Genomic DNA, 13,108 nt, shown 5'->3' with positions numbered 1-13,108 from the left:
AGAGTTATTCAAAAATGCTAGATTATTAAAAAAAAAAAAAAAAAAAAAAAAAAAAAAAAAAAAAAAAAAAAAACAGAAAGTTTGTTTATATTGCGTCTAAAATTCAATCGTTTTGCACTAAATTTTACGAAATTTCCAATTTTTCAATTAAATATATCATTTAGAAATACAATTCCTTAGAAAATAATTATTTTCAAAATTTGAAATAAATAATTTCCAAAAATCTAAATTTTACAGAATTTTTTATTTCAAATTCTGAAAAGTTTAATTAAATTCAAAATAATAATATTTTCCTAATAATTTCAATTACAAATTTTCTAAAAACTAAATTCTTCAAAATTTTTAATTAAAATTATTCTTCAAAATTCTACTATAATTCTTCACATAAATTCAATAATATTCTAAATTTTTTTACTGAGAATTTTCCTCTAAATTAATTATTAATTATTTTTTTTAGATATAATTTTTCAAAGTTTTTTAAAAATTCAATTATTTGAAATTTTGAATACTCAAAAATTCAGTTTCTTTTTAAAAATTGCTACGAAAATCGAGAGAAATTGTATTTTATTGCCAAAAAAGAGTTATTTTGTTGCAAAGCGAAGTCAAAAAAGTTGCAAATTTCGTAAATAGTAAAACAAAAGTCATATATCCAAGGCCTTAAAAAAGAAGCGTCTTAATTCAGAAAAAAGAATTGAAGCATTAAAGGAAAAAATTAAAAAAAAAAAAAACACTGGACCATTCTACTTGCTACAGTTGAAAAAATGTAACAAAGAAGCTTTATAAAATTGCACTTGAGACCGAAGGTTTAATGAAAAGGGGGAAATAAGGGAATTAAAGAACAGAGAAGAAAGGTGTGACATGCGCTGAGGATTTGACCGGATTGGACCCCGTGAGAAGAGGTCCATTTTTTATTTAAACCTTAAAATTAGTACGAATCATTCCGAAATTCCTCAGGCCACTTGATTTTTCAAAAAAAAAATAAATAAATAAATAAATAACAATAAAAAAAAAGAAGAAAGAAACAACGTTCAAGCGTCGAGGAGTCTAGGCAAAGATCGCGTACCTCTTTAAGGAAACAAAACTTGTTTCGTTTACTTTTTTTCTTTCTTTTTTCAAATAAATAAATTTTCTCTAATTAGACTAGTTGCAAGCTGCAGAAACTGTTGATTTACTCGTCCGTGCTCTTGCCCCCCTCCCCATTAGCAGGTAGAATCGACGGTTCTGTATTCCGACGCTTGATCTTATTTTTCTTCAACATGGTTGCCTGAAGTGAACAAAGGAACAAGGAGACATTAGTAGAGTGCGATTTGGGGAGGATTGCATGCGCTGAACGGACATCAATTTTGCTTTCGCGCAGAGCGAACATTTTTTGCGGTCAATGTATTTTATTTTGTCGAATAAATTGTCGTCGACTAATTTTCAAAAATTATACTTTTCAAAAATTATTTTAAAGGTATATCAGTAGATCACGAAATTAAATGAATTTTACAGAAAAAATTTACATTTATCGTAAACTTTGCTAGTTTTTCGATTCGTCAATCACAATCTTTAATTAAAAATACATAAAATTGAGAATTTTTAAAGAATTTTATCAAATGAAAAAATAAAAATAAATAAAATTTTTAAAATAAATAAAAATGAATAATTCAATTCTTAAAGAATATTATCAAAAATTTTTAAAGTAATAATTAGATAATTAGTTAATACTTGTAAATTTGAATCTAAAATTATTGAAATATTGAATACTTTTGATGAATTTTATATTTTTATTACACTTACAATAGAAATTTTATTTTATCGAAGAGTTTTATTAGTTATAAAAATAATTAAATTCTTTTGAAAAATTTCATTACAATTTTCTAAAAATAATTGAATCCCTGCAAAGAATCTTATTATTTATGAAAAAATAATTGAATTTTTTCAAGAAATTTTATTACAATTTTTGCAATTAATTGAATTTCTCAGAAGAATTTTATGAAAACTTTAAACAATTTAAACCTTTTTATAATTTTGAGTTGTCAATCATATATTTTTTCTTTACCAAATTTTTAGTTACTTATGGAAAAAAAAATTGTATAATTTCTATTTTTTGAAATTTAATAATAAAAATTTATTATCTTTTAAAAAATATAATTTTTCCGAATATAACTCTTCAAAAAAATAGGTACGATTATATTTCAAAACAATTTTCAAAAAGTAATAAAATTAAATTCTTTAAAATATAAAATTTATTTCAATGAAATTTTACAAAATTGCTTCAATTTTTTAAATTATATTCGAGAATTCAATTTTTCAAAAAACTCATTTTTCTTTGAATTTCTTACATTAAATTATTCAAAAATTCAATATTTTTTGTTAAAAAAATATTTAAAAACTTATTTTTATTTCTTTTAATTGAAATTTCAAATAATTTCTCAATGTAAAACCTTTTGAAATGTAATTACATATTTCTAACAATAAAACTAGCAATTTTTACAAAATAAAATTATTTTTTAGAATTTTTTAATGAAATTATTCAAAACATTAATAATTTTTAATGAAAAATAAAAAATTTATCTTGAAATTCAATTATTTCTTAAAATTTCTGTTATAAAGCTTCTAATATTCAATTGTTTTTCAAAATTTGAATTTGAATTTGTTTTTCAAAAATCAATTTTTACGAAAAAGTTGTACGAGAATTGAATTATTTAAATAGAATAATTTTGGTAAAATTCAAGTACATATTATCAAAAATTTTTAAATACAATTCTAAAGAATACAATAGGAGATTTAATAATAATTTTTTAAAGTGCTAAAATAAAAATCATTGAAATATAAAATTAATTTCAATAAAATTTGAGAAAATTTTCCACTTTTTCAATTTTTTAAAATTATTTTTGGGAATTCAATTATTTTAAAAATATTTTAATTAGAATTTTTTAAAAAACTCATTTTTTCATAATTTCTAAATAAAATTTGTTCAAATTTAATTAATTTTTGTTTAATAAATATTTGAAAACTTCTTGTTATTTATTTATCCAACGGGAATTAAAATTTCAAAATGCTTTCGATGAAAAAACCTATTGAAATTAAATTATTTTTAGTAATAATAATAGTCTTGAATAAAAAAAAGTTTTCAAAAATTCCAAAAAATAATTGAATTTTGCAGGAATTGCAGTTGTTGTTTTTAGAAATAATTAAATTTCAAAAAGTTTTTTTATTCCAATTATTTGAAATTTCAATTTCTGTAGAAAAATAGAGAATAAGTTTCCTATAAAAAAATTATTTAACTTTTCAATAATTTAATTTAGAAATATAAAAATTCTTCTCATTACGTACTCTTGAAACGTTTAAAATTATTCCTGCAAAATATAACTTTTGAAAATTAGTCGTCGAACAATTTTTTCCAAATACAATAGTTTGACCTTTTTCTTTTGAAATGTTATTAAAAAAAAGAAACTACATTCTACAATAAACATTGATGCTTCTTTGGAAAAAAAATTTGAACGTGCCACACAGACAATGACCCCATTATTCGACACACAATATTACAGAAACGGCCGGTTGACAATAGGTTGCGATTCGGTCACAGGTGTGAAATGATGGAGAGTAAATTCGACAAAAAAAGGAAAGAAAGAGAAAGAGAGAGAGAGAAATGGTGCAAAGATACCAGGAGATTCAAAAAAATACATATGCAGAGAATAGAGGAACGGAGAACATTGTCAGGTCCGGGCAATTTTGCATTTCTGTGGAATATATGGGGTTCGAAAATTGTAAATTTTTTCAATTACCTTTAATGCAGATTTCAGGACGACAACGTCTCCAGGACTCTGGACCCATGGTTCACCGTCCACTTGAACTGGAGTGTCCGTATGCAAATGGATCTTTATGTGGCCACCCTGTATTTTTTTTTAAATTTCAATTAATAATTCTCAGAAATTTTTTTAATTTATGATTATATTTTCTCTAAGATTTTTTTTTTGTTAAAAAATCACTTGATTTTTTAACACGAGATGTCGATCGATTTTTACTAAATATAAAGAAGGAGTGAAAAAATAGAAAATAGATAAACAAAATTAGAAAATAAGTGAAAAAAATAATAAAAACAGGAAAAAAATACAAAGTCACAGTTTTTCTAAGAATAACAAATTCAGACAAAAAACGAATGAAAAAAGTTGCGAAGTAACATTTTTGATTCGTTTGTCAAATAAAAAAAAAAAAAAAGTTGAAAATTTCTTTTAGTATTTAGTGGATGAAAAACTTACTAAACCATTGGATCGTCAGTATAATGACAAACCGCGAAAATGAAGAAAAAAATTGAAAGAAAGTAGAAAAATAAAAACATACTTGAGCTATCCTCATTGCAGTGCGAAGGCCAGATTGAATTTGACCTAAATGAACAACTCCCGTGACGCCAACAACCTCCAGCATTCCGTCCCAGTGATTTGGCTTGTTGAACTGATCCTCCTTATCGGGTCCCCAAGGATTCGCACCGGAGCCCCAACTATTAATTTTTGGTGAATATTTTTTATTTCTCAGTTGATTCATTCATTCTTTTTTTTTGATTAATTATGTAATTCATTAATTACATAATTTAATTCTTCGCAAGAATTCAATTATTTTCATAAATTAATAACATTCTTCGGAAGAATTTTTATTATTTTTATAACCAATAGAATTTTGTGCAAAAATTCGATTATTTTCGACAAAATTTTATGAAAATTTCACGAAAGAATTCAATTTCTTTTTCTTTTTAATTTTTAATAATATGTTTCGAAAAAATTCAATTATTTTCTAAAATTTTAAATAAATCCTTCAAAACAATTCAATTATTTGTAACACAAGTTTAATAAAATTTTATGAAAGAATTCAATTTCTTTTTTTTAATTTTTAATAATATTTTTCGAAAAAATTCAATTGTTTTCTAAAACTTTAATAAATCCTTCGAAACAATTAATTTATTTTTTATTCAATTTTAATAAAATTTTATAATTGGTATGTTTTTAGGACCTTAATTTTTGTCAAATACTGTTTTTTGAATAAAATTTTATGAAAGAATTCAATTTCTATTTAATTTTTAATCAATTTTTTCAAAAAAATTCAATTATTTTCTAAAATTTTAACAAATCCTTCGAAACAATTCAATTTTTTTTATTTTTAACAAAATTTTTCAAAAAAATCCAATTATTTTATAAAAAAAAAAATAAAAACTAAATAATATTCAAATTGTTTTAGAAATAAATAAAAAAAAGCCTAATTTCGAATTGTCAGACAAAATTTTTTTAATAAAAGTTTTATTTTTTTCATAAAAAAGAAACATTTGCAATTATCTTCGTTGGTCAATTATTATTTTTACATAACTACAAAGATTATATTTTCTTTTAAAGAAAAAAGGAAAATAATTTGTATAATTTTTCTTTCTCAATAACAATTTTTTTTTTAAATAATTCAGTTTTTATTAAAAATAAAGAAGAAAGTTTGCTGCAAAAACAATTTAATTGACAAATGAAAATTCTGAAAATTTTTTCTCACTTTGTTATAAAACTCTTTTAAAATTCTCAATTTTATTCTCAATAAAAAAAAAAGAAATTATAAAAAATTTTTAACTCTTTTTGAAAAAAATATACTTGAGATTGTGTTAAAAAATTTTGATGAATAAATAGAAATTATGTAAATTTTTTTATTTATTACTAAAAAAATTAGAAGGTTTGTTAAAAAATTGCAATTGAGGTCCAAATCATTATTTCTTTTTTAAAAAAAAGAATAAATTAGGTATGCAATTTTTTTTTATTAATTTCTAAAACAAAATTATAACTTCGTTAGAAATTGTGATTAAAAAACAGAAACTACACAAATTTTTTTCCAAAAGAAACTGAAAATGTGATAAACAAAAAATATGATTCACAAATCAAAATTATAAAAAGTAATTCATTTTTTTAAATTTTAATAAAATTCTTTTAGGACATTTAATTATTTTTAAAAATAAAAATTCTTTTGTAGGAATTCCTGTGGTTTGAGTCTGGACTAGAAAATGTGGGTAAATGTCGGTATAGGAATCTGTAAATAGAACTGGTCGAGAAAATTATTCAAGATTACCCTGTGGTTTGAGTCTGGACTAGAAAATGTGGGTAAATGTCGGTATAGGAAACTGTAAATAGAACTGGTCGAGAAAATTATTCAAGATCACCTTGTGGTTTGAGTCTGGACTAGAAAATAGGGGTAAATGTCGGTATAGGAAACTGTAAATAGAACTGGTCGAGAAAATTATTCAAGATTACCCTGTGGTTTGAGTCTGGACTAGAAAATGGGGGTAAATGTCGGTATAGGAATCTGTAAATATGTCTGACAGAGGAAAATATTCAAGATCACCTTGTGGTTTGAGTCTGGACTAGAAAATGTGGGTAAATGTCGGTATAGGAATCTGTAAATAGAACTGGTCTAGAAAATAATTCAAGATGACCCTGTGGTTTGAGTCTGGACTAGAAAATGTGGGTAAATGTCGGTATAGGAATCTGTAAATATATCTGACACAGGACAATATTCAAGATCACCTTGTGGTTTGAGTATGGACTAGAAAATGTGGGTAAATGTCGGTATAGGAAACTGTAAATAGAACTGGTCGAAAAAATTATTCAAGATCACCTTGTGGTTTGAGTCTGGACTAGAAAATGTGGGTAAATGTCGGTATAGGAATCTGTAAATATATCTGACACAGGACAATATTCAAGATCACCTTGTGGTTTGAGTCTGGACTAGAAAATGTGGGTAAATGTCTATATAGGAATCTGTAAATATATCTGACACATGAAAATATTCAAGATCACCTTGTGGTTTGAGTCTGGACTAGAAAATCTGGGTAAATGTCGGTATAGGAATCTGTAAATATATCTGACACAGGAAAATATTCAAGATCACCTTGTGGTTTGATTCTGGACTAGAAAATGTGGGTAAATGTTGGTATAGGAATCTGTAAATAGAACTGGTCCAGGAAATTATTCAAGATCACCCTGTGGTTTGAGTCTGGACTAGAAAATGTAGGTAAATGTCGGTAAAGGAAACTGTAAATAGAACTGGTCGAGAAAATTATTCAAGATTAACCTGTGGTTTGAGTCTGGACTAGAAAATGTGGGTAAATGTCGGTATAGCAATCTGTAAATAGAACTGGTCCAGAAAATTATTCAAGATTATCCTGTGGTTTGAGTCTGGACTAGAAAATGTGGGTAAATGTTGGTATAGGAAAGTGTAAACAGAACTGGTCGAGAAAATTATTCAAGATCACCGTGTGGTTTGAGTCTGGACTAGAAAATGTGGGTAAATGTCGGTATAGGAAACTGTAAATAGAACATGGTCCAGAAAAATATTCAAGATTACCCTGTGGTTTAAGTCTGGACTAGAAAATGTGGGTAAATGTCGGTATAGGAAAGTGTAAACAGAACTGGTCAAGAAAATTATTCAAGATCACCGTGTGGTTTGAGTGTGGACTAGAAAATGTGGGTAAATGTCGGTATAGGAATCTGTAAATATGTCTGACACAGGAAAATATTCAAGATTACCCTGTGGTTTGAGTCTGGACTAGAAAATGTGGGTAAATGTCGGTATAGGAATCTGTAAATATATCTGACACAGGACAATATTCAAGATCACCTTGTGGTTTGAGTCTGGACTAGAAAATGTGGGTAAATGTCGGTATAGGAAACTGTAAACAGAACTGTTCGAGAAAATTATTCAAGATCACCCTGTGGTTTGAGTCTGGACTAGAAAATGTGGGTAAATGTCTATATAGGAATCTGTAAATATATCTGACACATGAAAATATTCAAGATCACCCTGTGGTTTGAGTCTGGACTAGAAAATGTGGGTAAATGTCTATATAGGAATCTGTAAATATATCTGACACATGAAAATATTCAAGATCACCTTGTGGTTTGAGTCTGGACTAGAAAATGTGGGTAAATGTCGGTATAGGAAACTGTAAACAGAACTGGTCGAGAATATTATTCAAGATCACCTTGTGGTTTGAGTCTGGACTAGAAAATGTGGGTAAATGTCGGTATAGGAAACTGTAAATATGTCTGACACAGGAAAATATTCAAGATTACCCTGTGGTTTGAGTCTGGACTAGAAAATGTGGGTAAATGTCGGTATAGGAATCTGTAAATAGAACTGGTCCAGGAAATTATTCAAGATCACCTTGTGGTTTGAGTCTGGACTAGAACATGTGGGTAAATGTCGGTATAGGAATCTGTAAATTTGACAGGGTGTCTACAACACCTGGAAAACCTGGAAAACCGGGAAATGTCAGGGAATTTTTTCGAAAGTCAGGGAATTTTTTTCATCATGACTTGAAATACTCTTGAACAATATTTTTAATGCTCATAATTAGTTTTACAAATTTTTAGTAAAAAATTAATACTAATAATTAATATTGCCTTTCTAATTTGCAATTTTATTTTGAGAAATAATAGGAACCACAGACATACATATAATCAAATAGAAAAAAATTGACCACTTAAAATTCTGAAAGATCAAAAGAAATGCAGAAATAATGGCATTGAAAAAATTCGTTTCGTAAAATAAATCAATTTATTTTTTAAATACATAATTTAGGGCTCAAACTAAATCCCGTAAAGTCCGTAAAAGTCAGGTTTTTTTAAAAAAGGTCCGTTAAGTTCGTAATTTGATTAAAAAAGGGCGAAAAGTTTGTAAATTGTACGATATAATTTGAGGAATTTTAGATAAATTACAAAATGATTGCAGAAATTCAATTATATTCAAAAATTTTTTTAAATTCTCGTCAAAATTTCAATTATCCTTATAAATAATAAAATTCTTCTCTGAAAATCTATTATTTTAAAAAATTTTTAATAAAATTCTTGGCAAAATTTCAATTATTTTCAAAAATTTTCCTTATTTCAATGTTTTTCAGTATGTACTATTTTAATAAAATTTTTCTAAAAGAATCTAATTATTTTCATAAAATAATAAACAGTTCACAGGAATTATTTTCGTGCATAATAAAATTCTTTCTAGGAATTCAATTATTTTCATAAATAATAAAAATGATCAAAGAATTTCAATTATTTTTAATACAATTTTAATCGAATTCTTAGAAAAATGTAATTATGTATTCTTAAAAATTTTATTAAAATTCGTCATCAAATTAAAAATTTGTTAGTAAAATTCTTTATGAGAATTAAATTTTAAGAAACATTCAATAATTCAATAAATTATTTATTTTTGTATTTAAATAATTGAATTCTAATAAAAATTTATTTAAAAATTAATTTCAGTTACAATTTTAGATAATAATTAAATATTAAAAGCAATATAGCGTGAAGGCAATTTTTACCTTTTTAAAAGGCAAAAATTGCCTTTTTTAAAAGAAACAATTGCTTTCGTGTATTGCTTTTGTTCTTAGGCAAAAATTGCCTGAGTAAAAAGCACATTCTGCCGAATTTTTTTTTCAGTGTAGAATTGAATTATTTTCAATACAACAATTTTAATTGAATTTCAATTTTTGTCCAAAATTTTAATAAAAATCTTCAAAAATCTTCAATTATTTTCAATTATTTTTAAATAATAAAATTTTTTCTAGTAATTCAATTGTTTTTCAAAAATTTCAATTATTTTTAGTAAATGTCAATGAAATTCCTCGAAAAAATTTAAATATTTTTCTAATTCTTATAAAAAGCATTTAAACTTTTATGACGTCACAGTTTTTGCAAACCGTGTGTAAAACTGTGACGTCATAATTTTTTAAAAGCCCTTAAATTAAAATTTTCACTCTCTCAAATATTGGGCTAAATAGATATTGAAGAAAAAAGTGTCACCTTAAAATATTAAGAATTATAATCCCCTCAACTTGCGGCAATTCCACCAATTTTCCATCGACCTCTAAACGAATTTCCTTGTGAAGATCTTTGCACGGCTTGCGGCCGACCATTTTTCTCAAGCCCATTTTCACGTACACACTCTTATTGTGTAAACGACTGTTGAATTTATTTGGATTTTCCTCCCTCGCATTATGAAAATCTAAGCAAAGATCAGCGTCGATACCAATTCCAAAGTAATTATTCATCACGAGAATTTGCGAATTGTCTTCACTTGTCGAACCTGCGACTAATTTATAAAGTGAAATGTAGATTACAAATTTCTAATTACTGTTTTTTTAATAATTATAATATTTTTGTTTAAAAAACCATTTACGTCTATTTTTTATTTACATCTATCTAAATTTAATATTTTTGTTTAAAAAACCTTAACATCTATGTTTTATTTACATTTATCTAAATTTAATGTTTTTCGTTATTAAGAGGAAATATTGTTGAGAATTAGATTGTACATACCAGCAGCGTCCTCTTTCTCTTCGGGATGAAAAACAACGGTCCAACGATCCAATCTTATTTCCTCAGCTTCAATTACGTCCTTGAGTAAATTAAGGGGATCTTCAGCACCAGTGTAGCCGGAACCCCACCTTAAAACGCGGGCGAGGTCGTTTCCTGTACCTAGAGGAACTATTGCACACGCAGGAGATGAGCATTCACTGTCCTGGCCAACATTATCCAAACACTGCAATACCCAGCCTATTGTTCCATCTCCTCCGCAGACAAGGATCTTGTAATTCTTTATATGACGAAACACGTACAATCTGAGAAGGAGAAAATTGGTAAAAAAAAATTAACAAACATTCGTCTCTTTTATTTCATTTATTTATTATAAAAACTGGCATTTGAAATTTGAAATTCACTGTGACTATACTTATTGGTAGTTACATAAACTTTCTCTTTTTAAATTTTAATGAAAATTTATAATTTTTTTGAAAAATATAATTTTTCGAAATATAATTCTTCAAAAATACGATTATATTTCAAAACAATTTTTGAATTGTAAAATTATTCGAAAACATCCAAAACTTTTTTTTAAATAAATAATAATTGAATGTTTCTTAAAAGTTAAAATTGAATTCTTTCGACGAAATTTAATAAAAATTTTAAGAATAATTACATTTTTCGGGAATTCGATTAAAATTATATTTAAAAACATTGAAACCCTGCTTGGAATTTTATTATTTATGAAAATATTTCAATACATGCGAAGATCTTCAATTACTTTCAGATATTTGAATAAAATTTCTCGCAATAATTTAAATATTTTCGTTACATAATAAAAAGCTTTGCAGAAATTCAATTATTTTCAAAAATCTTAATAAAATTCTTCCCAAGAATTCAACAATTTTCATAAATATCAAAATTATCGCTGAAATTAAAAATATTTTCAAAATTTTTGCTACAACTTTTTCGTAAAAATTTAATTATTTTTAGGAATGTTAAAAAAATTTCTCGATATGATTCAATTATTTTTAAAATTTTAATAAATTTCTTCTAAAGAATTCAATTATTCTTCAGAATTTTGATAGAATTCTTTCCAAAATGTAAATTATTTTTAACACAATTTTAATTAAATTCTATTGAAAGAATTAAAAATTATTTTAAATAATTGAAATTTTGCCATGAATTTTATTATTTGTAAAAATAATTGAATTTTCAGGAAGAATTTTAAAAAAAATTAAATAATTGAATTCTGATGAAAAATTATATTATTTATGAAAATAATTCAATTATTGCGAAGAAATGAATTTAAATATTTTCGTTAAATAATAAAAAGCTTTGCAGAAATTCAATTATTTTCAAAAATTTTAATAAAATTCTTGGCAATAATTCAATTATTTTCATAAATAAGTATCAAAATTATCGGTGAAATTCAAATATTTTCAAAAGTTTTGCTACAACTTTTTCGTAAGAATTTAATTATTTTTAAGAATATTAAAAAAATTTCACTATAAGATTTAATTATTTTTAAAATTTTAATAAATTTCTTCGAAAGAATTCAATTATTCTTAAGAATTTTGATAAAATTCTTTCCAAAAAGTAAATTATTTTCAATACAATTTTAATTGAATTCCATGAAAGAATTCGAAATTTATAAAAATAATTGAAATTTTGCAATGAATTTTATTATTTATGATAATAATTGAATTGTCGGGAAGAATTTTCTAAAAATGTTTTTAAATAATTGAATTCTGATGAAAAATTATATTATTTGTGAAAATAATTTAATTCTTGCAAAGAATTTTATATTGCTTCAAATTTTACATAATTTATGATAATAATTAGTCTTTCGAGGAATTTATTGAAAATTGCATTCAAAAGAATTGAATTTTTATAAAGAATTTTATTTAAACTTTTGAAAGTAATTGAAATTTTTAGAGAACTTTTATTAAAATTTTATTTAGAATAATTATATTTTTGCAAAGAATTTCAGGTATTATTTATAAAAATAATTGAATCTCGATAAAAAATTTTTGTTATTTATGAAAGAAATTGAATTATTGCAAAGAAATTTATAAAAGATTTTGCAAATAATTGAATTTTTGGGAAATTTTTATTATTTATGAAAATAATTAAATATTTGTCTACAATTTTATTAAAATAGTAGATATTTAAAATCATCGAATTGAGGGAATTTTTTGAAAATAATTGAAATTTTGCTAAGAAATCATTAAAATTTTTGAAAATAATTGGATTTCAGAGAAGAATTTTATTATTTATGAAGATAATTGAAATTTTGACGAGATTTCTGCAATCATTTTTAACTTCTCCAAAATTCAATTTTTTTTGTTTTTTCAAAAAATATAATTAAAATTTTTTGATAATTGTTATTTATTTGTCCAGTGGGAATTAAAATTTTAAAATACTTTTTAATGTAAAAATCTTTTGAAATTTAATTAAAATTAGATTTCAATTTTTGAAATATTTTCTATAATTTAAACTAAAAATTCTTTTTCAAATCAATTATTAAAAAAAAAAGTTGTACGAGAATTGAATTATTTAAATACAAAAATAAATAACTGATTATTTCTAAAAATTACAACTGTAACTCTACTTCTTATGGATTTTTTTTTAATTTGAGAAAGAAAATTCATAGACTATTTAAGATTTTCAGTAATTTGACATTTTTTTTTATAAAATTTCCTTACATTACTGTCTATAAAAATGAGATTATTTTTTAAATTCTAAGGGAATTAATTTCACTAAAACACTAATTACTCTATTTACAAATTAATTGTCAA

General features: G+C 24.2%; 1 protein-coding gene across 7 annotated transcripts in view; it reads right to left on the bottom strand.

Annotated features, from left to right (window-relative positions):
- The window catches only part of LOC122498555 (diacylglycerol kinase theta), a 71,890-nt gene that overhangs the window by 4,142 nt on the left and 54,640 nt on the right, over window positions 1-13,108 (bottom strand). For 4 of the 7 annotated variants that reach the window (XM_043606337.1, XM_043606333.1, XM_043606335.1 and 1 more), the window contains 4 exons: window positions 10,326-10,627; window positions 9,810-10,098; window positions 4,327-4,483; window positions 3,771-3,878 (listed from right to left, as the gene is read on the bottom strand). In XM_043606337.1, coding sequence (XP_043462272.1) covers window positions 3,771-3,878; window positions 4,327-4,483; window positions 9,810-10,098; window positions 10,326-10,627 — 856 coding nt within the window. Of the gene's footprint in view, window positions 1-596; window positions 1,265-3,770; window positions 3,879-4,326; window positions 4,484-9,809; window positions 10,099-10,325; window positions 10,628-13,108 lie in introns of those variants that run through there. The other 3 variants (XM_043606336.1, XM_043606339.1, XM_043606334.1) reach the window with 3 other exon arrangements.

Source organism: Leptopilina heterotoma, unplaced genomic scaffold, assembly GCF_015476425.1.
Source record: "Leptopilina heterotoma isolate Lh14 unplaced genomic scaffold, ASM1547642v1 Lhet_152, whole genome shotgun sequence".
Lineage (NCBI taxonomy): Eukaryota > Metazoa > Arthropoda > Insecta > Hymenoptera > Figitidae > Leptopilina > Leptopilina heterotoma.
This window is presented reverse-complemented; position numbering and strand designations above follow the sequence as displayed.